Genomic DNA, 26,381 nt, shown 5'->3' on the forward strand with positions numbered 1-26,381 from the left:
GTAATGGGATTTCATTAGAATTACTCTGTCTGATAAATGTCAGTGTCTTTTAAACCACAGCTTGAGTTTATATCAAAGGCAAAATTGACGATCCCACTATGACATCATCAGGATTTTACTTCTCAAATCTAACAAACCTTCTCCTGAGCACAGGAGACAAAATATAACTGTTTTCATAAGATCTCTACCCATGACTGGAATGTGTTTCACTCTAAAATTTTATATGTTTACTAAATTAATTAATGTAAAACTAAAATGCAATATTACACTTCATTCAAACTTCTGCTGCCTCATCGTCCAGACCTGAGAAGGTGTGAATAAAGATGTGAGTATGATGCTGGTTTTAGGTGTGAGAGATCCTGAGGTTAAACCACACAGGGTACCCACTTATGCTTCCACCCTGCTTGATGTAGGACATGTAAAATGATATTGGAGGTTTACATAAACAGTTATTTTGCCTCACCTACGCAACCAAAATCTAAACAGATTAAAAACAGCAAGGAGATTATGATTACCCTAAAAGAGCATCAAAACGTAGTGACTATCCCACAGATAGTGTCAAAAATAGGCAATTTAGCCCAGACACTTTGCACCGTTACTGGAAGTCCAGCTGGGTTCAAGGTGGCATAATTGTATATTGACTTGAAATCTATTTACCTCCAGATCCATCTTCAGAGCTGGACTTGTGTAGAGACATTCTGAAAGAAAACAGAAAAATATCACTGTTTAAAAAAAAAAAGAAAAATTTACAGTGTCTCTTCTAATCTCAGTGAACCACATAAAAAGAACACTGATGCTCAGCGACAATTATACACGTTCAGGGAGTGGGTCTGCATTTCTGTGTATCCACCACTTGGGGTCAGTGATGGTACTTTAGTGATTTAGACCAGGCTCCTGAGGCTTGAGAGGGAGAGGGAGGAAAAGAGATGTGGGTAACAACACCCCTGCTGCAAAAACAAGTGGGTAAGATGAAGATGGCAGTAATACAGAAGTGTTTAAGGAGCAGTACAGAAAGCAGGAAGGTCAACAAGACGAATGGAAGAACAACCATTTAACAGTGGTGCGCAGATTGAAGAGGGAAAGTAAGGAACTGAGGAATAGAGAAACAGAAGGAGACAGATGGGGTAGGAGGAGGAGGAGAAACCACAGGGCAGACTCAGCCTGTTTGTGTTTCCACTTCCCTCCACAGGATAGACAGTCACGAGGAAGAGAGATGGGAGACTGAAACTAAGGGCATAGAGAGAGATAGAAATGGAAAATGTGTGAGTAAAAACAAATACCCCAATGTGCGCATAAATCTGTCTCAAAAAAAAAAAAAGAAGTAAAAGCCTCTGGTAAAACATGAACTGCGGTGTTCTGATGAAAAAGCCATGTATGAGCAACCTCTTGCCATTTTCTCGAAAGTTCAGCAGCATGTTGGATCTCAGCTGACTCCCTGGTTATGCAGAAGTTGACAAACCACATCAAGAACTCTATTTTGGTCTTAAAAGTTGTGGATAAAGCAAAAATATTGAGTTTTCATGTATAATAGTGTGGGAGTGATAATGAGTGGTGGTGGCTGCACACTGTAAGCTGTTCTTTCAGTTAAATGGAAATAAATCACAGGGGGAACAGAGTACTTTAAATTTATCCAGCTGATAACCTAAGAGACTTATTAAGCTAATCTCTCTTCTAAAGGCATGTCTCGCTCTTTTACCGTCTCTTACCGGCCGGTTTTCACACACCCGTCTGTGAATTCAGCCAACTGCGCACGTGCATACAGCTGCTGAGTCACACACAAAGACAGGTGGTTGTCGCTGAAGCATCATGAAAGAGAGTGACGGGATCAAAACAAGATGAACAGGTCACTTTTCCTCTCCAGTTGGTACACGGCCCTGTATGCGCGCGCATGCGACCACGTACATTTGTTCAAATATGGTAGCCCTTGTCTAGGTGCAATGGGAAATCTTTGCACGGCTTAAAGCCCGGCTGCCATGGCAACGTAATGAGATGCTAATTGAATGGATGCCTGTATGGTTTACTCCTCTGCTCCCCCTCCCAGACAGGCTAGGGCCAAAGCTAATGCTAAAAGAACTCCCTCAATAGAAGCTTTTCTGTAGCGGCATCGTCACCCCCCACCCCACCTTCATGCTCTATAAATTAACCTCCCATGCAGCGCACAGAGACATGCACTCACGCGCACACATCCGCTTGCTAAAAGAGCCTGAATGTCTTCCAAAAGTGTGTTAACCCAGCATAGTGTGGCTAGGCAACTTAATTGGTTTAACCTTAAATCTTTGGCATGCCTTCCTATTTCAATTCTCCTCTCTGCAGTGAGAAGGGAACATGTAACTGCTAACAGAGGTACTGTATAACATACAGTATCTCTACTATGGGTTGAACCTGTCCAGGACAAGCACAGGTTGCTTCTCATGATGTGTGTACAATATGAAAATTAAAGTTACCATGTGTTTGCTTATTTAAGCCCATATTCACTATGCGTGAATGCTTGCTTTGCGCTCTGAAAATGATATGTTTGTGAGCACTATTCCTAGCTGGGATGAACAGCATGAGTAATTTTCAAAATGATAAGCTGCAAGTACCATTTGTGTTACAGTACAGGGCTTTGAAACTACTGCAGATATGTAATATAGCTCATATGCTGTGTGACAGAGGTGCTGTCTAGAGCAGATGATGATAAACCAGCACATGGGAAGATTTGAACACAGCTGTGTGAGCTCATGTTTAATGGCATCTTACTGCCATTTTTTTGCACTGCGCTCAGGTGAAATTACGGGAATGGACGCATGTTTGTACACAGACACTGTGTTTTTTGTGTGGTTACAAGGTTGGCCACCTGGAGCAAAGCAATCCCCGGTGTTCTTGACGAAACAATGAGAGGTGACAGTATGACGGTAGCAGTGTCCACAGGAAGAACAGAGGGACGACCTCTTTAGGGAGTCAGAGAGGTCACTGCAAAAGGGAAGGCAGGAAAATAGAAAATTATGCGCTTAGCTGAAAAAGTACGTGGATATCAACTACGAGCGCACTTTCCTGTCGTTCAACTTGCCATCTACTTTGTTCAACTTAAGGCTACAATACTCACCAGCACAAGGTAAATGTGCTGACAAGGTGCTTTAGTTTCCCAACGTGGTGCTTGTTCTGAAACCGATTCTTCCATCTGATTATTGCGCTTTCCAGCAGCACAGATGCCTCTAAGCGCACTAGCATTTTCAAACCCAGTTGGAGCCGCCAATTCGTATATTCTGTTTCTGCATGTGCGTTTTCATCAAAATCCATTTACCTCTTTTTTTTTTTTTAACCTTACTGATAAGCAAGGTGCCCATTCTGCACAGCAATATCCACCAACCAATCAGCTTCCAAAAACAGGATGTTGCAAACTTGAATCTTTCAGCCTTCTGGGAGCTCTCTGTCAACACCACTTGTAAACCCGGCACAATCAGAGCTGTGCCCACGTCTTGCCAACAAAGTGACATAGAAACAGGGAAAAGAAGGGTGACTCCAGCCCCTGGATGAAGACTGGGAAATCTTATCTGCCTGCTATTGTCCCGCAAAGAGGCGACAGTGGGGTACCCGTGCTTGTGCGCATGAACGTGCAAGCGTGCCTTTTGTGCGGCTGTAAGGAATCGGGTCCCAGGAATGCACGGGGCATGCCTATCAGTCTGCCTGCACATGATTAATCACTCCACCTGAAATCCATTCACCATGGTGGAAAGTGGACAATGGACAACTTAATAGAGAAGAGAACTGGGGTGAGTGGGAGCAGACAGGCTGCCAGTGAATGATAGATTAAAACAAAGAGGGTTATTACAAGTGCGATGTGGGAAGTTTTGTAATTTAAGAATAAAAACTCAGAGAATGGTAGGTTTACAAGTTATATTATACACACACATATATATATATAAATATATTTATTGGTGATGGTAAGGGAAAGAGAAACCATGCAACGCATGAGAAAGAAACCAGACTGACAGTAAGAAAATGGATAATATAGTACAGTTAGGGGCTCTTTTAGGGTCTCTTTCAAACAGTAGAGAGACGTCATTTTGGCATCTGGATCCCATCATCTTCTGCATTTGTCTGTGCAACATATAAAGCCATGGGAATAGAGATCATGTCTGCGGTATGCACTTCACTGGTCATCACGTGAAGATGGCAGCTCCACCGGGGCTGATTACTTTCCTAAAATTTGGGGGTTTTCTTTATCACTACCAATGACCAACACTGCCCAAGGAGCTTATTTTGTAACGAGGTCTTTACTAGACAACTCGTCATGAGGAAACAAATATATTCTTAACATGCCGTCTCATTTATCAAACATACGTGGCCATAAAGCGACCGTGTGTGTGCGATCAGGCCATTTAGCCAACTTGGATCGCTTTAAATTTGCATAGCATTGTATAACAGTGACCTCATGGTGGGCTACGACCTAGAAATTTTATGCAAGCAAAATACAGTGGTATTCAAAAAAAAGAACATACTTTTGTGTAACAGGATCCAGTAAAAAGGAACCCCACCCATGCCCAGTTCCATCCTGCTCTTTCGTTCATGCTCTTTTGCTCTAATCTTTTGGCCATCACCCTCTCCGTCTCCCCCCCCTGTACATCGCAGAACACAAAGGCAGGAAGGAAGTATAGACGGCCTGGAGAATAGAGAATGGCTGCTGGTCCAAGCAAGTCAGCCAGAGGAAGCAGTCACTGGGTTTCCTTTAACTGCAGCAGCAATGTGAGCAGAGAGGCATGGAAGACCAACTACATCTTTTTCGAGACGTCCATTAGTGCAGATTGCTCCTTAACTTTAAACTCTCTTGAAAATGACCTTCTAAATAGTCAGTGGGTAATGTTTTATTACCATCATTAGAGCAAATATGCACACGTAAACTAGCATCTTCTGCTTTAAAAAAAACAAACAAAAAAAACAAAACAAGGTTCCACATAATAGATCTACCAAACACATTAGCTGTGTCTGAAGCTGTGTGTATTTCTCTCCATATTTAGCCGTGGACATGAAGAAAGATTTTGTGTGCAGGCATGCACAACTTGATATGAGCCAGACACAGGCTGCAAATTGTTTGGAAATGCAGCAGACAGACATCTCAATCCAAGCATACTTCACAGATGCGCATTTGCTACAGTCACATTTTATCAGGGACAAAAATGGAAACTTACTTTCTGTCCGTTTCAGGAGTGGACACCTCGCTGCTGAAGCCTAAAGATTCCTGGAGAGAGAGACAAGGAAGGGGGTGGAGGCACGTGTCAGACTTTTGGTAACAATGACATCTGACATCTGATTTCTCTGTATCTATGAAGCGCCTTGAGGCGACTTTTGTTGTGATTTGGCGCTATATAAATAAAATTGAATTGAATTGAATTGACGGTATTTCACAAGTGCTACTCTTATGCAGGTGTCTTCGCCTACCTGGATCTCATTACGGAGCTGCAGAGAGGTGCTGCTTGGGTCTTGTTTCTCCTGAAAAATTAGATGGGGAGGAGTGAGAAGGTCAAGCATCACAATCCAAGAGGCAAAGGAGCAAATCACAACACCGGGAAAGTAAAATAGTTCTTTAAAGAAAGTTAAAGACGAAAGGATAAAAAAAAATAAAAAATAAAAAATACAGCAACAGTGGAGGGAATGCTTCACAGTGCACTCATGCATGTACAGACGGTTTTTTTTTTATATTATTGTCAGAGTCAGACATACTTGAAAAGGCGTCAAAACAAACACAAGCATGTGTGTGTACACCAACAACTGCTGCTGGGCAAGTCATGACTTGCTTCAGGCGCCCCAGTCTGCGTGAACAGTTCTGAAATGTAACTCTGCACCTGCAAAACTGGCTCCGTGCATCTGATTTTGTAATGACAATTACATCAGTAAACTCGCTTCACTCAAGACAAACACCTGCTAGTTTGCCTCTTATCTTACATTAGAATACAACATGCCATATTTGACTAACTGCACAGGCAGACATGCAAAACAGACATCCAGACCTGGCTGAGCTTTGCTCGTAAATTTAACGGTGGCTTTCACTACAACTGTATGAAAACAATATAAATCGCATTTATTTTTAAACTCTCTTTATACACAAAATGTTGCCAAGTTTTTCCAGCTTTTAAACTCACTGTCAGTGTGTTTGCACTACTTGGCTGGAGCTAATGAATGTGTCTGAAGCAGGTGCATTTATAACAACTCCAGATACAGATGTGTCTTGAATAAAGTGCTGAATAAAGGCAGACACTGAGGCAGATACCATCACAGCGAGTCTGCAACAAGATTTTAACTTGCAGCGTGTGAGTATTAATAGCCAATTAGACTCCTTGAGGGAATGGCTGACTACATAGTTCTGGCGGCACTCTTGTGTCCTTTTGAACTGTCAAGCAGGAGATATCATGACTCCCTATACTGAGACTTGCCCAGTGCTACCACTGTTTTTAAACTTCAGGCCACTAACCAGCACAGAAACAGACACAGTCAACAACTTGCTTAAGGCTGGTGAGCATATTTTTTCCAAAGGCTCTCAGGCTTGAAGACCCAACATCTGAGGTTAACATCAGGACAAAGCTCTTATTTGCTGAAGGTCATACCCCTACTCGTTGCACAGTTATCATTATGTGACTTCACTCTTAATTTGTTGTCATCCCTTCTATCATGTGAGTAAGCAAGACTGGAAAAGACCCCATTAGTTGCCTTAATTTGCAACATATGTAAGAAAATGTGAATTATAACATTGCTAAAACTACTAATGAAGCACTAATAAATGATCAGAGTATGCAGGGCTTGGGTTTGGGGGTCTTCAACCAGATGGGTCATCGAATTACAAAAAAGGTGAAGACCCTCGTGAAGACCCCTTTGGTTTGGGTCACTGTCAGCAACATTTATGAGATTTATCAGGTCCGCCTAAGAATAGAAACCAAAATCTAAGACAAGTTCGCACTTCCACTTTCTTTCTGTCTGACCTTTATTATTTAGCAGTTCATGAAGAATTACAGGAAACAAGTCCCGATGTAAATGCTGATATTACATTTTTATTTTTGGTTATTTTGTCTGTCCTATTATATTGAAATTGTCCAGGATTTCTTAACACATCTAAAATTAAAAACTATTTCCCCATCTTTCTACAGAACTCTAAGCTTTCCGTTTCACTGGCTCTCTCGCTGCAGGATAACAAACACGATATAGGGGATGGTTGAGGGTTACTTGGACTGTCTTGACTTCTACAATCAGTAAAAAATTCTCTATTATAAGCCCATTAACAAAAGACAAATGTAATCTAGAATTTCCCCGAAATGGAGAGCGGGAAAGGAAATTGGCATCCTCATCCTGCATCTCCACACCCAGGTATTAAGCTGTAGGACAGCAGTCACGGGAAGCATAACACAGACAGTTTCCTACAGTTAAGAGAGTCACGCTTCCTAATCTGGACGACCTCCAGTTTAACCTTTTTATATTCATATAATGGTTGAGGGAGTGCAATCCTTCCACACTGTTGCCCCATGAACATGAGTAAGGCATGAGCAAGTGTATTAGTCAGGAGTGACATAACTACCTTTAAGCGTTCTTTGGAACTTTGGAACAACCGTAAGTTGCAAGTCAAATGAGCAGAGGACCTGAAGTGCTAAAGTGGCTTAAAACCTCTAAATTAGCCCAAGTCCCACAATAACCACACACAACTGAGAGGTGGCTGTAAGGATTTTAGCGAGACAGTCATTAAACAATCATTTTTGCTAGGGCTGAACGATATATCGCATTTGCGATAATATCGCGACATGATCAAGTGCAATTTTCTAACCGCAAAGGCTGCGATTATACTCTGGACATGTCCAAATTCATGGGCTGCATCCTCCTGAGGCCGCATTTGTAGACCGATTACGTCACAGCGACGCGCCGAAGGCTGTCCAAATTACTACCATATCCCAGAATTCATAGCGCGGCCCAGCCAAACTCCAGTTTCCAGCAATGGCGGCCGCTACTAAGTTTTAAAATTACTCATACTAATCTTTCTGGGTCACGAAATAAACTTTTAACATATTTTCAGGCGAGAAAGTAGTTGTGTAAACATCAAATATCTGCTCGGTTTATCAAGATATCCCATATTTGCAAAAGTGCTTCGACGTTTTCAGAGGCGTCTGCTACCCACCAGCTCGACAGCTAGCCGGGAGCTCGAGGGTTACTGATGCGGCCGAGAACGGCACAACTCCCGGCACATCATTTTCAGATCACCGCGGAGTTTCGCTGCTCGGGTTAAACGTAATATATAAGTCACTTAGACAACCTAAAAATGTTATTGTTGGGCTTTTTTCAGTGTTTTGTTTGTTCGTGAGTAAATCGGTTTGGCTGAGATTAAAGTTATTAGATTAGATAAAATAAAACTTTATTAATCCCCCGGGTGGGTTCCTCCTTGGTTTTCACACAGCTGACTAAACGTCAAACAGAAAACTTATTAAACAGAAGTATGAGACAGTCGAGAATTTACACCAGTGTCTGGTTATATTTTAGATAGCAAGAAGCAGACGGCCGAGTTTATTAAACTCCACCGAGACAGCGGTGACGCTAATCAGAACTAGACCGTCCAATTTCACGCCTTTAAATTTTAAAGGCGTGTTTGTGTGTGTGTTTATACAATTGCTATTATGTTTGCACTTTATGTGTAATGTTACTGACTGCAGAGATCAGTAAGATGTGTGTATTTTTTATTTATTAGTTTTATTTATTTAATATTATTTTTTAATTGAATGACTGTCTAGTAGTTCACAGATGTCGAAAAACTGAGTGTGGTAAAGCCACTGATTTTTTTTATGTATATTTCTGCAATCTGCACATTGTACTGACTTTCATTTTAATGTTTACACCAGGGTTCCTTGTCAGCACTTTATGCTCAGATGTTTGTAAGCTAAAAATAAACTATTGTGTATGTTCAAATATACTGTTGTGATTGAAGAAGTTAAATAAAAATGTCAGTCATCAATTCATGCATCACCTCATGTCATCATAACAGAGGTCTGTCTTCCAGGAAAGAACAGTTTAAAATTAATGTAATATAGTATTGGCCATACTATATGATGTATTGCTTGTCTTTGTTTAATAATACAGAAGACAAAGACCTTAAAAAATAATCGCATATCGCATCGCAATCGCAATATTGGGGCAAAAAAAATCGCAATTAGATTATTTTCCATAATCGTTCAGCCCTAATTTTTGCTCAACACAAGTCCTACTGGCCATTTGTGTATTTGTCTGTTACTTCAATCAACGAGACAGAGACATGTGACTGGAAGCTTCTTCGTGAAGTAAATCAAGTCATGTCGGAAGACCATTTAATTTGTACATCCCAGGGAATATGGGGATTCCCATAAGTCAAAGAGCAGGTACACATCTACAGTCGTGGAAGCTTGTTTCTACAGTCACCAAGCTGCACGTAAGGAAAATCTCGGAAAGGACTGTTTGTCTTTTTTCTTGCAAAGGCAGAGATTACGAGAGACAAAGACACAACACATTCATCCCTTAAGCAAGCACCACTTTGGCAGCTCTATTTAAACAAATGAATTGTGCAGAATATTGTGGACCCACGTTAAGAGGGAGGCTGTGAATGAGGAGTATACTCCCATGCAAACACAGTGCACAAACGCTTTCTAAAAGGTAGTGGTTGGCTGGTTTTGCTATCAGATCCTCTTTGCGGCTTCTCCGGACAGCAGCTACAGGACAGATACCAGTTTCACCAGTGGGTAACTGTAAGCACCATGCCAGCTCGTTGTAAAAGTGATTTTAATGTACAATGTCTCTGTACTGCTTGGATATTGGATAAACACAAAAATACAGCCGGACACTGACCCTGGCATCGCCACATTCATTCCACCACAGACATAAACCCAGTTCAAGGAACATCTACACACATTCACACATCTCGCCCCCACTTTCACACACACTAAAAGACCTATAAGACACAATGTGGCTCTCTGTTCCTCCTACTCATCCTCAGCTTCCCTTTATTTCCTGTCTGTGCGTGCCATCTCTGACATGGAAAGAGAGTGAAAAGCTGAAAAGATGAGTGAAAAACAAACAAAACCTACATGTTGTTCACTCTCCGCTAGAGATCTGTGGGATTAATCTGTCACAGAGCAGGATGTGATGAGACAAACAGTAAATGGTTCCAAAAGTAAATCTCCATTTCTCTCAGACACACAGTTAAACGATGAATAACTTGCTGACACGGTTACTTGAAAGAGAATATCAAGGCAATCTGTGTTTGAGGCGGTGCCTACGAGCATGTGTGTGTATAAAGCATAGATCCCACAATGCATCCCCCCCCAGAGGCGGCAGGCTATCCTTTACACGAACTTTGCAGAAAAATCTCAAGATGCTGCCCTACTTACCTAAAAGTGGCATGTAAGCGTGTGAACGTGCATGCGTTTTTCCCCTTAGATGTCCAAAGGCGTTGCTTGTGCATGGTTCGCTTAGTGTGTATGTGCGTGCAATTGTGATGGGAGAATGATTGGTTAAGCATGACTGAATTAAGTTAAAATGAAAGGGAGAAAGAAGGGAGAGCTCTGACTAATGAGGATCACGATGTCTGAGCACAGGGAAACTGGCATCGGAAACGACTAAACCCTAACACACAAGCGCTACTGAAAAGTGACTTTACTTCCAAAAACCACAGTGCTTTCCATCATTAACCTGGAAACTACAACAAAGTTTAGCTGCGCAACAGGAGATCCAGATATATTTTTTTAATTAAAGGGAAAGCTTCAAAATACAGATGAGTGCTAAACACATATTCCATTCACTGCAAAAGCCTGTTGAAGTCACTTTTACTTCACCAAAATTACTCCCAACCTCAGATGGAAAAAAAGGTGTATGTGTAGCAAAAAGACCAGGTGGCGCAGTAGAGGTAGGCCAGCTGGCATGGCTGAGTGAACCTGGGTGGGCAACTGTAAGTAGCCCTGTAGAAAGATATGTAGTGGAACAGGTACCTACTGCAATCCCTGAAAAAGACGTTAGAGGTGGAACTAGTACAGCACAGTGCAAAACCTGCGGGACTGGCTGTTCTGGAAAATCCACACACACACACACACACACACACACACACACACACAAAACCCACACTTGTGTTTTCTGAAATTCAACCACGCCACACCAATCAAGCTGCCGCTTGCCTAAATGTTTTTTACAAGAAATACATTAGCACACCAACATCTCCATCCTCTTCCTTCCAAGGACGTCTGGGAGAGTGTGTGTACGTGCTCGCCGCACAGGGCTGCATTCTTTTATAGCGCGTGGAGCATTCCTCAGCTTTGAGAATCCTCCTCAGCTTTGGTATTTCAAAACAAATACCAAAGTTATTACAACCGATGTCCCATTAGTGACAAATAAATCACAAAATACATTTAAATATACCACTTGCTTTCCACAAGGGTTTTGCCAATAATAAAAAAAACACAGCGGCACGAACGTCCTTTGAAAGCAATCTTACAGCAACAAAGTCTCTGCTGTTTGAGCGTTTGACTTTGCTATGTTTCTAGGCAAAAATCTGAGAGTAGAAAGGATAAATAAGCAGCAGAGTTCACAACACGGTTTGTCTTTCCTCTACACTGTAGTTTTAACCCAGCTGAACTGACGCACTTTGATGGTTTAACTTCATGTGGGCATTAACCACATGGTTCCTCGTCTCACGGTAAAACAAAAACACAAGTCCGTGCCTGAGTCTTGACCCACGGCTGTCAGGCAATTCAGGTATAAAACAAATAAAACGCCTTCGTTGAGTTAGCAGGTTACGATGAACAGATTTATGATTGATAGGATGCTTTGTTTATGCAATTATCTAAAATTATCCTCAAAGATATTACCACACACAGCAGTGCAATGTCTCATTATGGTTAACAGCAAGTGTTAAAATGTTTGCCCAACAACCACAAACGCCAAAATGAGCTCTCTTGATTTATATTTAGCGTACTTCATTTATACTATTGTGCTATGGTTAGAAAGTGATGTCAAAGTAGAGTTTGGTATTTCTCTCCCTTGGCCAGACAAGATTAGTCATCCAACAACCAGTCCCTGCATGTTTAAGGGATCCCTCCTCTGGTGTTTTATGTCTGCGTTTCGGCACTTTTTTTTCTTCCCTTTGAATTAAACTAAACTTGCACTGACATAACTGTAGCGTGACTTTGTGGCTGCTCATGGAGATAGCTTGAATAACTTTTCCAACTGCCTTGATGTTGAAGAAACAAGAAGAAAAAGACAAAAGTTAACTAAATGTATTTACTTCAACTTCAGATGACTTCTATGGAGCAGTATTTAAAATGATCATCATCCGCTTCAGAAACCAAAGAATGTCATATATTGCAGTTGTTAGCAATGATAATATGCAATGATAATTTATGCTACTTCAAAGCCACTGGTTAAAACCTTTACAAACTTCTGCCTTGGTGCCTTTTAAGAATCCGTCCACATCTAAAACAGATCTGCAAACCAGTGATTGAATTGTGTTACTAACCAAAATTGGGATCATTTCCTGGAATCTGTGGGCTGCCAATCATTGTTTTGTTTTTTATTTGAGGTAACCTCTACCATAGCCACCGACATCACTGTTTTCAACATTGGGCCAAGCAAATTTTCGTTGCTATGCTGAAATTTAAAACTCACTTTTTAAAAATTATCGTAAAAATAAACTACTGTGAAGCACCTATTTTGAAAAGGGACACTGAAAAACAAATCATGTTTATGGTTACAGATGTAAGATACATTAGGACGGTCAAATGCATCTACTTTATTCTAAAATATAACTAAATTCTTTTTTATTTAGCTAAGAATTAGAACACTGAAGACTAAAATGTAACTGAATCCCAGGCAAAAAAAAAATAATAATAATTTATCCTTCTGACCTGACCTTTTACTGACCCGTTATTAGAGACAACACACTTTATTAAAACTGCTGAATATATTGCTCTTTTCCAGCATTTCCTGTCACTCCAATAATAAAAATCCTCACGCAGCATCCGAACGTTAATGTATAAGAGTGCTGGGAAACTGCGAGGCCGTCGTGCTAATCCATATCCACATTCCCAAAGAGGATGTTTATTTAACCCTTTGTATCCCACTAACTCATAAAACTACAGAGTCACAGAAACAACTGAGAGGAAGCCACGCAGAAAGGAGGTGCATCGATAGCCATCTAAGCGAGAGCTTCCGTCATCAACTCTTAATAGAGAGAGCCCCTTGCTTTGCAACAACACAGACAGCCATCACTATGTTAAAAGGGGCACAATGCAAGAGCAGGCTAATAATATTGTGCAAGTGGAAAAAAAAAATCCAAATGTTACATTTCTCGTTACTTTAAGGAAAAGAGCCCAAAAAAACCAAAAAGCCCCCAAAACCCCGAAAGAGAAGCTGAATGGTTCCCATCATGAGCAAACTCGCCGTACCAAGAGTCAAGTTGAGAATGCTTTGGAGAACAGAAACTTAAAAAGGCCTTCTTCTTACTTTTTGGTGTTATAATGTTGACCACAGCAACACTTTAGACAGTGGGGCTTTCGCATGGGAATTTTCCAGTAGCAAATATCCAGTCAGTGTTTTCCTCAAGTTATATTTAACCTGGAGTATGAGGACTTCCATCACAGATTTACTGGCAACCAGACAGCTTTCATGGCGTCTTCTCCGATACCACATTTATCTAAACTTCAGCCTTCTCTAGTACAGCATTGCAAACCAAGAAAGGTCAAAGCTTAGGTGACTTTTACCCTAAAATCTCTACTACATAGATCAGATCTGAACTGAAAAGCATATAGTAGGAGAGATCTGAAGAAACAAGTTAAGTACTAGTAAAAATAATAATAATTTAAATCAATAACTGATCTATAAATCTGACATTATGAAACGCATGAAAATTAAGACAATGGCTAAAGAGAGGTGAGCCTTATGGAGTCCTGTCTGCTTTACCATCCACCTCCACTAATAAAATCTGTCTCTATTAATGTGGCTCTTATGACCTTGCCTAACCATCTGGCACTGGTCCCAGGGGTGACGACTGCATGACGCTGGCTTGCAGCCACTGACTTCTGGACACACTTCAAAAGCTGTAACAGTCATTTTGTTACTCTCTTTCTGACTGGGTGTCCGTCGCTCTGTCTAAGCTCATTCTCAGTTCATTTAGTGTCCTGTGCTCTGTCTCAGTACACGCCTTGTGTATTACTTTCACAATGCCTCTTAACAATATTGTCTAAGAGAAGAAAAGTTTGTCTTAATCCATTGCATCCTAGAAGGGTTGGTAAAGAAAAGACTGTTCTGGACTTGAACAGCACCCAAAACTAATTTTAGAAAAAGGCCTGCACTCAAACGCAAGGCAAGGTTAAATCCATATAGTGTGGGTTGATACTGCACATTTGAGAGCTCTTGATAAGGTGTTGTCTGACCTATATCCCCTCCTCCATGTATTTTTCTTCTTTTCTTCTATATTTTGCTGCCAAACTCTGCAGAGTGGCAGGACAGCTGCAGGCTCTCACATACTCCACTCCTCCTCTTCATTCCCCTCATCCTCCTTCCTTCTCATTCTTCCACTATTCATGTCGTTAGCCTCCTCCTGCACTGGGCTTCAGGCTCAGGTCCCACTCAGCACAACCCCCAACCCCTCCCCTGAGCCTTCACAGCTTCCTTTTCCCCTGTTTTAAGAACTCAGAAGGAGAGCTTCCCTTCAAAACTAACAAAAAAAAATGCCCGAAAGGTAAGCACAGATCAAAGTCTGCAGCCAAAGAGACAGCACTTAATCTATAATAAGATGCAAAATGCATTTACAGTCTATCATGAAAGCGGTGACAACTGGATGTCTGAAATCATTAAATGCACAGCACAATAAATCAGCTGTGCCTTTCAATGCAAGCTGAGCCACATGGTCGCCTTGGAGCAAGAGGGGCCGCCTATTAAACTGGAAACGTGATGACAGAAAAACATGCGGAAAAATGGGGAGACAATCGGCACAAGGTCTAAAATAAGAAAGTCCAACGTGACAACAATGTGTGCAAAGTCTGTGGATGGAGAACTGAATCGCTGTTTTATCAGGCAATAACACTACTATGTCTGACTTTCTAGCAAATGTGGTGGAGAGCGGCAGCTAGCTTAGCAGAAAAACAGAATTGACCATTTGTTTTTGTGTGTGTTTGAGAATTTATTTGCCCAAGTTCTATTTACAGGGACTTACTGAATTCATCTTATACTTGCTCTTGCAAGCATGTGGACCCATTGGGTTGCATGCTGCACAAAGCTAGGCCCTCTGCAGCAGCACCAGCAGCATTCCATCATAGATTTACTTGCAACTTGGCAACCAAAGAAGTGTCTTGGTATCCTACATCTCTCTGAAAAAGACTTGTAGTGGTGTTCAGGCACACTGGCCTCGGGGAAAGACTTGGACATTAACACAAATTCATCTTGTTTGTTCAGTCTCTGCTATTCTTTGTCTGGCAGTTAGTAAAGAGCGTAAAAAAAAAAAAATCAAGCATGCAAGTTCAGAAGCGAGGCAAAGAAAATGCTGTGCATGAATAGCCGTTCACATGATTTCATTAGGCGAGGTAATTACATGGGTGAGTGTGTATTTACCATGTCGAGTTCCTGGGAGACTCGTCGTTTGCGTAGCTCCTCCATGCGGTCGTTGACGTCACTAAAGCAGGTATTGTAGTACTCAGAGTATTCCTGTGCAAGGTCATCTATGTTGCCCAGAGAACCATCCTGAGGAGAAGAAGAGGCATAGTTTTAGCCAGAATACTAAAACCACTAAAACCACTGATAATTTCGCTGACAATGCTCCCACTGGAAAAACTCTTTGCATGAATTATGAACACTCAACTGCTTTGTTTCGATTTACTTTCTGCACTTGGTCTTTCCTTTACACGCTTTCATATAACTGCACTTCACAATATTCCACCAGTACTGCAGGGAAAGGAAAAAGCCTAAACGAGTTAGCACACTGCGTGACATTCACATCCCCTCAAAACTTTGTATAACCAATGTAACATACACTTACAATTAGTGGCAAATAGAAGTTAACTAGGATGCATTTTTGTATGCCTAACACAGACATTCCCTCTCACTCCTACGCAGTTTTGGATAAACTAAATATTTTCTTGGATAAGTAGAAACAATATTATTCTTTATATGCATTCTTCTTAGCGATGCCACTAATTTCAAAATGTCAACTACCGTTCAAACTGAGACCACGCTGCGGCAAACTACGCCACACAAACAAAAAAAACCCTAAAAATACCCCCGGTAAAAGGGCTTTAGGCCCATTTATTCATTCTTATCAGGTTCCATTCAGTGTCACTGGCAGGCCTTGGTTTGTTCCTGGGTTTTTGTCTTTATTTCAAGATGCCCTTTACCTCCTCAGACATTCACCAAGCTCCAACCCAAACACACTTTTTCCGGCAAGCTTCAGTTTACATTAGCACAGTTCCTGCCTTTGTGAGGAAGATCTGTTTAGGAATAATGGAGGAAGTTCTGCTCCAAACATTAAAGAGCTTACCAAAAAGAAGATAACACTATGAGGTAGTCGAGCACATTTTAAATTCAGGTTTTATTGAAATGCGTAGCTGAACATAAACTGTCAACATAAAGGGGCCGGTTATAAAGCAATCTATGAAGTTAATTAGGGTGACTTGTGTTTATGTCGGCCCACCTTTCAGATTTAGAATATCTTAATTATTTTCTCAAGGCTTAAAAAAAAAGGAAGAAAAAAAGCACTTAAATATTAATTACTTTCTTGAATTAAGTCATTGATATTTCTTTGCAGGACATAAAGCAACTTTTGTATAACTTTTGTGGGAGAGAAGCTCATCTCCTGCGTCTTGCCTTGGTTAAAATCTAGGCCATTCTGGCAGCGATGGCCCACAGTTGAATATTCATCAGTGTTGATCTAATCTGTGCCAGGCAGACAGCTAGCATTGAGTCACTGTGCAGGGTCCAAACAGTCTCCCTCAGTCTCTGTCTTTCTCAACTGGACTCCCTATCTGGGTGCCAGGCCACAAATGAATGGATCACTGTGAGTAAGGTGTCACACGCACACCCGTGCATACACACACAGGTCTTCTTCAGACCTAGGTGTCTAGTCGGGGAGAACACACATTAGTATGCGCACACATTGCATGCTGGGGATTTCAAAAGCATCAGACCAAAACAAACTGAGTTAAGCCAATCACAAACACAGCTCGGTGAGACAGAGTTATGATTTATTAATTGTAAGATGAGCACATTACTGAAAATAAAACAACAAAAAACACACAATTGCTTTGTCTCAAATGCACACTTTGGCTTGCTGTGATCTGTCCTCCCAGCATTTTTTCTTGAGAAATCCTGTTTTGGCCAGACATGTGGTTTGAGCTGACTGAGGATCCCAGTGGAAACACTCCCCAAGCAGACACATGTTTTCGCCTTCATTCCTCACATTGACTGAAAGCGCACACTCATTAGAGAATGCCAAAATGTTACAATCAGACATCAAGACTGTGCACATATATTTGCAACATCCAGATAGAAAGACTAATGCCCGTTTTAAAGTTGCACAAATCATTTTTTTAGACGACGACTCCAATTTATTTTTAAACAGTGATGGATTTTTCTTTTTTCTTTTTGCAGAAGAATTATTTACGTTTTCAAGTCTTTTGTCTCCACTTGCAGTACTATCTCTCAGCTGTGGACAGGTAAAGCTGCATATATTTTGATGTTTTCAGATAGACTGCTAAAACAGCCCCCCCCCCCCCCAAGCCCCGTGTGTGTGCAGAGATGACTGAGATTCCTCTGATTCACCAGTGGGATTACCTCATAGGCGCTCGACACAGCTGAACCTCGAGCCTTCACTTCCACCGTCACTTTGTACAGTGACACATTCACATGTTCTGTTGTATAATGACTCCAGATGCTTTTGGGTGAATCACAGCCTTAAGAAAAGGTAAACCAGCTGTTTTCTCATAATGGCTGGTCATGTCATCGCACGAACAAGTGCTTTGTCCACATTTTAGAGTAAATCTGTCAAAGTGGAAGTGAAAATGTGGTAGTATTGTTTGGAAATTTGGCAGGAGGGTAGGCATTGATGCTGGAAAAGGGATAGTCTGTGGATTACAAACCAGGGCAGCTGTTTGGTGAGAAGAGAATAAAACCGCTGTAATCTGATAACAGAGATCCTTCATTTGGTAAGAGACTCTAACGCATAAGTCATTATGTAACCTAAAACAAAACAGGCTCTGTTGGCAATAAGTCTCAAAAGATCCTTACTGTAAAACGCTTACTCTGAAGCCGCTTTACATGCGCACATATAGAACTATAAACACATCTAGTTTCATGACTGTGTGCCGATGTACGTGATGTAACAGCTACTCCACCCTCGATGTGAAGGAGGCCAACTCCCCATTTAAACTTGAACAATAGCAACAATAGTCGTACCAAAAACTCCACCCAAGCAAGAATGGGTGAGGTCGCTTGTATGAAATCAGAGTAAAGAGTAGGGCTGAACGATTATGGAAAATAATCTAATTGCAATTTTTTGCCCCAATATTGCGATTGCGATGCGATATGAGATTATTTTTTAAGGTCTTTGTCTTCTGTATTATTAAACAAAGACAAGCAATACATCATATAGTATGGCCAATACTATATTACATTAATTTTAAACTGTTCTTTCCTGGAAGACAGACCTCTGTTATGCTGACATGAGGTGATGCATGAATTGATGACTGACATTTTTATTTAACTTCTTCAATCACAACAGTATATTTGAACATACACAATAGTTTATTTTTAGCTTACAAACATCTGAGCATAAAGTGCTGACAAGGAACCCTGGTGTAAACATTAAAATGAAAGTCAGTACAATGTGCAGATTGCAGAAATATACATAAACAAAATCAGTGGCTTTACCACACTCAGTTTTTCGACATCTGTGAACTACTAGACAGTCATTCAATTAAAAAATAATATTAAATAAATAAAACTAATAAATAAAAAATACACACATCTTACTGATCTCTGCAGTCAGTAACATTACACATAAAGTGCAAACATAATAGCAATTGTATAAACACACACACAAACACGCCTTTAAAATTTAAAGGCGTGAAATTGGACGGTCTAGCCTTCTGATTAGCTAATCAGAAGGCTAGTTCTGATTAGCGTCACCGCTGTCTCGGTGGAGTTTAATAAAATCGGCCGTCTGCTTCTTGCTATCTAAAATATAACCAGACACTGGTGTAAATTCTCGACTGTCTCATACTTCTGTTTAATAAGTTTTCTGTTTGACGTTTAGTCAGCTGTGTGAAAACCAAGGAGGAACCCACCCGGGGGATTAATAAAGTTTTATTTTATCTAATCTAATAACTTTAATCTCAGCCAAACCGATTTACTCACGAACAAACAAAACACTGAAAAAAGCCCAACAATAACATTTTTAGGTTGTCTAAGTGACTTATATATTACGTTTAACCCGAGCAGCGAAACTCCGCGGTGATCTGAAAATGATGTGCCGGGAGTTGTGCCGTTCTCGGCCGCATCAGTAACCCTCGAGCTCCCGGCTAGCTGTCGAGCTGGTGGGTAGCAGACGCCTCTGAAAACGTCGAAGCACTTTTGCAAATATGGGATATCTTGATAAACCGAGCAGATATTTGATGTTTACACAACTACTTTCTCGCCTGAAAATATGTTAAAAGTTTATTTTGTGACCCAGAAAGATTAGTATGAGTAATTTTAAAACTTAGTAGCGGCCGCCATTGCTGGAAACTGGAGTTTGGCTGGGCCGCGCTATGAATTCTGGGATATGGTAGTAATTTGGACAGCCTTCGGCGCGTCGCTGTGACGTAATCGGTCTACAAATGCGGCCTCAGGAGGATGCAGCCCATGAATTTGGACATGTCCAGAGTATAATCGCAGCCTTTGCGGTTAGAAAATTGCACTTGATCATGTCGCGATATTATCGCAAATGCGATATATCGTTCAGCCCTAGTAAAGAGTGTGCAAGTGTCACAAAAGCTCATCATTCCATTACGATGGGTACTTCTAATTTCAAGATGAAAAATTTCCGTTTTGTTTAAAAAAAACAAAATTAACAAATCACTCGTTTGTGTGAAGACCACTGCAAATTAATGGCTGACATGTTGCGCCACCATCAAAATAGAAATTAACAGCGCTTATTAATGCTGAATGATTTGCGGTACCTAAAGTTCCTTTACAATTGCTTCAAAAGAGATGATTTACATCTATGGCAGAAATAAAAATGAAGTCAATATGTATTTCTACACAAATCACGTATAATCTGCTTTATTTTAGATATTAAAAAGTAAAGATATACATGCATATGCTTTGTATGCAAAGGTTGCACAGAGAAGGGAAACAGCATGAAGGTTTAGTAGCCTCGGGTCAATTGGCCATGGAATTCCTTGCATTCTTACTGACACAGGGTTCCTCTACAGACATTCAGAAAGTCAATTTGGAGAAGCATCACTTTAATCATGAGGCATGCCTGTGCGCTAAACTTCAGCAGCTTCAATTTCAGGCTCTTTTTTTTAAATCATGAATTTATTGCCAAAAAATAAAGTAATATAATTACAAAATATATATATTGACATGCACCCCCACTGTTACATTATGAAAATGAAACCAAGTAAGCGCTTTATACTCAAGTAACCAACATCAAGCACATATTAAATATAGTATTTTAAATTAAATATGATATAAATCTGGAGAGGAAATTCCCCAGGATTTAACACTTTTGCTTGAGCGTTTCATATAACAGAATACATAAAGGGCTGATCAGTCCTTTCAAAAGAGGCAGTGCACTGTTGAAGTGACAGTTTCTTTAAGAGGGAAAAGTCAAAACTATGTGAAAGGCACCCAATGAAGGTAATTCACACAACTAGCATGCAAGGCACTGATAACTTGCAACCTTGGGAACATCTGCTCAAAAGCGCTTTCTTGGTATATCGGTGACATGAGAAGAATATCTGCTAAGGCTGGAGCTTCACTCAGTTTATCTTCTTCACATCATGTTACAGAATATCTAAACAAAAGCTTGCTTGTTTATTAGCTGAAGAAAAGCCAGTATATAATACGTAAAAAAAAATCAAATATTTTTGTTCTGTTTCAACCTTTAACGTCAAATTCCTCCATTTATCATACCGGTGTTTAGTTTTACATGGGCTGAATAGAAGTGTAGATGGTATTAACCATTGTTACAATCACGCCCTTGTGTCTACCCATTTTGTGTGTTCGAGAACAATGACAATGGATGACAAAAGAGCCGTCTGATGTAATGCTAGAAGGTTAGCAGCGTGATCACTTTCACTTGCTAAGCAAACTCAGGACAGGACTGGCAGACTGAAACTGCTGCCAGCTGGGTTGCATTGTGGTGCACTGTACTAATGTTTTTATAAGTGAATCTCTTGAGTCACCAACACTAACAATACATCACCTCTCCAATAGTCCAAACATCATAAGATAAATTAGCCAGTTGTTACTACATCCATCAATCTACTTAGTTCCTCAAACGCCTCCATAAACTAATCCCGCCCTGCTTCTCTGGATTAATACCATTCTATTGGTAACAAATAACATGAAAGAGAACATGCCATCTGTTAACAGTATAACACAAAATATACATTTGACAAAAAACTATTTGATAAAAACATCACTGGGTGTTGCATCAGCCGGCTGCAATTCTTACAAATGTTAAAAGTGCTGCAGGTGAGCACGAAACAAATCCCCAAACCAGGAGACATCTGACTAAAAGTTGGCCTTCAGGCCAGTAGAGGAAGACTGTTAAGGAGGGTAAGGCCAGGGGCCACAACTCAGTCTTTTAGAGAGCTTCCTCAGGATATCCGTGGCTTGAGCAGAACAGTACTCTGCCATCGCAGCAGAGGAAACCTGCCAGATCTCCGAGTGACCTCAATAATGAGTCTGGTCAGGGAGGGGTAGCAAAGGAGAAGTGACCAGAGTTGGACTTGGCACCAATAGACTAAATCCAGCTATTATAGACTGTGTTGAGAACACTGTTGGCAAAGACAAACTGGCCCAGCTAACCATGCTTTAAGTGAAAGCAGACAACTGAAGGACATGCTGCCACTATGTATAAAATGCTATGTGGGAGGAAGCACCTAGGGGTCACATCATCTAGCCATATATTTCCCAGACACAATCAATAATCACGTCTCAAGAGCAGAATCACATTCTTAGGTTTAAAGATGGAGCACTGTCTCCTACATAATCAGTTTTCCAAATGGACAAACTACCACCCACACTGTGTAAAACACCACAAAACTCCTTTCAAAAGACAACAAGGACTCCCTGCAGGCAAATAAAATATTACCACGGCTGTGGATTCAGATGGCCTTTCAAGCAAAAAACAGAGGAGAAATTTCTGGAGAGAAGGAAAGAGGGAGTGACTGTCAGCTGTCCAGGTTAGTGAGCATACCTTCCTATACGGTGAGGGGGTACAATTGAAAGCTTGCCTTAGGCCACTGCATATCTGAAATCTCTGTTCTGTCTCTCCTCTACATAAGCAGCAGTGAAGCAGCAGTTATTCCAGTTAAAGTCAAATCCCACAGGATATTTCCCAAATGGGATCCAATGAAAAGGAACTGAAATCTAGACCGCCTCCGTACAAATTCATAAAGCACATTTGTGTTTAAACTCAGATTAATTTAAAAGCTAGTGAAGTTCTGTTCTGAGGGACACCCCCATATCTCCAGACGTGGGGCGGGCCAAGCAGAAGCAAATTCCCTTTTCAGACATGTGTAAATCCAACCACTTAAAACAATTCACAGCTCCTACGCCACACTGTCCTAAACTGCCTTTGAGTTTTAATTACTTCAAGAGCTATTTACTGAGCTTAAACCGCACATAAATGAATGGCTTTCTAAGGTATTCTTATTAAACACATTGCACCACACGTCACTGTGGATGGTTAACCTCAGAGACGGGAAAATATAAAGCAGATTGAAACAGCATTTGATTTACAGTTAAAGCATTATGAAAACCTATTTTCAAAGGACAAACACTTTGCTGTGGAGCATTTTGGTGTTTATCTGAACGGTTGCTTAAAGTTTAAGAGTACTTTCCAAGTTTGGTATGTGTGCTGAAACATACGGTAATCTGTGGAAGATGGAGAACAGTAAGAAGTCTGACCAGATCTTTATCATGATAGAAAACTATCTCTAAAGAGGTATTTAGGCCTGTTTCCACGTGCAAAGACCAAAGATCAGGCACATGTGCAACAGTGAGCTAAGTTGGGTCAACAAGCTAAGACCAAATCCCAATTCAAAGGGCAAGCTCTCAAGCAAAACAAAAGGCATTGAAATCCATAGTGGGTTGGTTATATATAGCATCCATTTTGCTGAAGGAGAGCGCGGTGTTCATTGTGTTCAGAATCTCACGATGTGTTTAGAGATATGAGCGTGAGCAAAGTGTTAAGCTCAAGGTTCCCCGTGAAATGATTTAGTTAAATGTTAACAATTTAGAAATGTTTTCCAATACGTAAAGAAACACTGTAGTTAAGTGCAGCATTCTAAACGAGCAGAAACTGAATCATGTAAGCAAATTAAACAAAAGCAAAGAAATACTGGCCTGGAATGAAGGGACATTTCTGTTTAAGTTTGCAGAACAAACAAAGTAATATCTCATAGCCCTACGCGCCAGATGTTATGTTATGTTCGTTCTTTTCTTTCATCACGGTCGTTAAATCAGTTATGGGCTTGCCGATTCTGCTAAAGACACTAGTTTTCAGAAGCTGGAGGAGGCCAATCTACATTCGTTCACATTTCTGAAATTTCTTGCACAGCAAAATAGGAAAATAAGATGATCTAAAACGACAAACTAATATGGGAAAAAACAGCAACAAAGCTGAGGTCAGTGACATTGGGTTGTTTCTTTGTTGTTCTTTTTCAGTGTCCTTCAGGCTGTTTCTTCATTAGATGGCCAACTACTTGGAATTCAAGGTAAAAAAACAAAACAAAAACAACAATGTTGTCAAAAAAACAAAACAAAAAAAAAAAACTTTCCAAGGATAGGATTTTATTTTCACTGTTATCGTGTTTGAAGCAATCTGGGGGGGGGGGAAGACTTCAAAATGATGGTAAAACATTGGAGTGTATGCAATGCACTTTAGCAAAACTTGTTGCTTTTCCCTGTATGCGTGATTCCATTCAAGGTGAAAAAACCAACAAAAGAGAGCAGCCTATCAGACATATGCCTCCAGAGGCAATAAATCTAGATAAATTGCGTGGCTGGGAGCCAGGTCTAGTGTCAGCATTCTCCTTCCCCATATACACACAGTTCTGTACACCATACACACATCCTCAGTATCAGACCAAAGGGACTCCAGTGTCAATAGATAACAGATCTATTACATCCCATGTAGGCAGTAAAATAAAGAATGCATTGAAAGCCACACAAAACATTGCTTCAGGAATTTGGTTTCCTCAACACAGAACAACTCTGAAGTGATAACGATTTCAAAGCATAAACCTGTAACATACACTAAACTTCACTTGAATGAGATAACAGCAGTTTACAAAGACAACAGGAATCTCAAAACTATATAACCCATAAAGGGTAACTTTTCGGTGCATAACACACCACACACAATCAACTCCTGTTTGCTTTGATCTCGGACTGACTTGGCTGTATGAGCTCATCATTGGCAGCCTAGAGCCAACTCCAGTAGAATACAAGGCTACACGCAGAGCACCGATGGATTTGGAACATGGGCCTGTTGGAGAGAGCTGATGCGTAATTTGCATACGCCTATAATTCGGCGAAACAAACACTCATTTCGCAATACAAGTGTTAAAGGAAACAATTTCAGTTAGTTGGGAGTCTGTGATGTCAACCAATTATCACGTCACCCCTCCCCCCCAAACTTACCAGCATCCCCATAACGTCCGACCACAGTTGGGAGAAACTGTCGGAAGCAGCAGCGCTATCTGCCTGAGGCTCATCGGAAGGCGCACCGGTCCCCTGATCACCTTCCATAATGTTAGAAAACTTTGTTCAGAGTCACACCAGTATTTTGTAGCTTGCTTCCAAGCCCACAGGCAGGAACCTTAATCCCCAGCAGTAAACAAGATATCGGTGCCAAGGCTGTTTCACAGACAGTTGCCCTTGACGCACTGGTGAAATGCTCCAGCATTGCTTGGCACGATTTGAAGTTTAGTGCGCAAACTGCGTCCCGACATGTTTAGCAAAACTCCGAGAGAGAGACCAAAGGTAAAGAAAGTCGGCCTTGAATTATGTAAACCCACACCCGGTCATTCGTCTGAAAACTCTCAAGCGCGGTGTCCCCTGCTCCACAGTCTGCAATGCACGGATCCGGTGCCCCAGGGTATAAACCAAACCCCACAACTGAGGAAGAAGAAGTCGTCGAAATGGGGCAAAAGTTTCCGAAAAGTTCACAAAATCCCCCAGTAAGTGTCACAAAACTTTCAACACTGCAACAGAGAGCACACTCAATCGTATTTCCATTAAAAATTCGAGTGAGAGAACGCCCGGAACACACAGCAAAGCCTCCAAACAAGGCGCCTCCCCCTCTCTTCACCCCTGCTCCTCTCACTCCCTCACTTTCCTTCCCCCTACACACCCCTCCCAGCATCAGGAGTACAATGTCCCGGAATTAGCGCACACTAGTGACCAATTATTCACATGATCGATACATTTTTCCCTCCAAATGAGTCTGTTGCATTTGATTGAGTAACCAACTTCACTGTAACCTTAAAAACAGACTTTGTTTAACCCTCCCCTCAAATTTCAATCATCTGCTAGTCACTGACAACTTTGCAATGCCCAGTTAATAATCATTTTTATCTGTCTATTGCTTTCTGTGAATATATTTGAATCTAGACTTTAGAGTTTTGCTAAAACTGAGTTCATTTAAGGGATTCGGTCAGAGAAATCGCTTTAATCACATGCTGACATGCCTTCCACCAATACATCTCTGCAGCCTAGTGAATAGGGAACGTGAACAAAGCACATTCTCCACACAATTGTTAGAAAAACAAAAAAGCCTATGGGAAAAAAATGTTTTTAAGAGGTTCATGCATGTGGTGCCCTATGCCCTCGTAAATCTGTACAAAACGCTGGACAATGACACCGAAACACTAGACTTTTATTGAACCATAAGATTCTAACTTGATTTACATATAGTCCAACAGCTATGTGATTTTTTTTTCTTTTTTTGTGCCGCAGATGCTATTTGAATAAAAGTGGGAGAGAGATACTTTATGCATAAGCATGAAATTGCACAGCTACCCTGTCTGATCAGCTGTTTGTTATGCTCTACCAGCAGGCAGGCTTCTCTTTTGTAATGAAGTCCTGAAACACTCTGGCTCTCCCTGTTGTTGTCAAGAGCATATTTTCTATGAGCAGCTACAGCT

At 40.9% G+C, this 26,381-nt stretch overlaps 1 protein-coding gene across 4 annotated transcripts in view; it reads right to left on the bottom strand.

The window, feature by feature from the left end:
- The window catches only part of sash1a (SAM and SH3 domain containing 1a), a 174,480-nt gene that overhangs the window by 27,443 nt on the left and 120,656 nt on the right, over window positions 1–26,381 (bottom strand). For 3 of the 4 annotated variants that reach the window (XM_085383033.1, XM_085383034.1, XM_085383035.1), the window contains exons 2-5: window positions 15,577–15,705; window positions 5,419–5,469; window positions 5,169–5,218; window positions 658–698 (exon numbers count right to left, since the gene is read on the bottom strand). In XM_085383033.1, the coding sequence (XP_085239159.1) occupies window positions 658–698; window positions 5,169–5,218; window positions 5,419–5,469; window positions 15,577–15,705 (271 nt within the window). Of the gene's footprint in view, window positions 1–657; window positions 699–5,168; window positions 5,219–5,418; window positions 5,470–15,576; window positions 15,706–24,876; window positions 25,540–26,381 lie in introns of those variants that run through there. The other variant, XM_085383036.1, reaches the window with a different exon arrangement.

Source organism: Rhamphochromis longiceps, linkage group LG15, assembly GCF_057381845.1.
Source record: "Rhamphochromis longiceps isolate RC_006_pf linkage group LG15, R_longiceps_female_GT1.1, whole genome shotgun sequence".
Classification (NCBI taxonomy): domain Eukaryota; kingdom Metazoa; phylum Chordata; class Actinopteri; order Cichliformes; family Cichlidae; genus Rhamphochromis; species Rhamphochromis longiceps.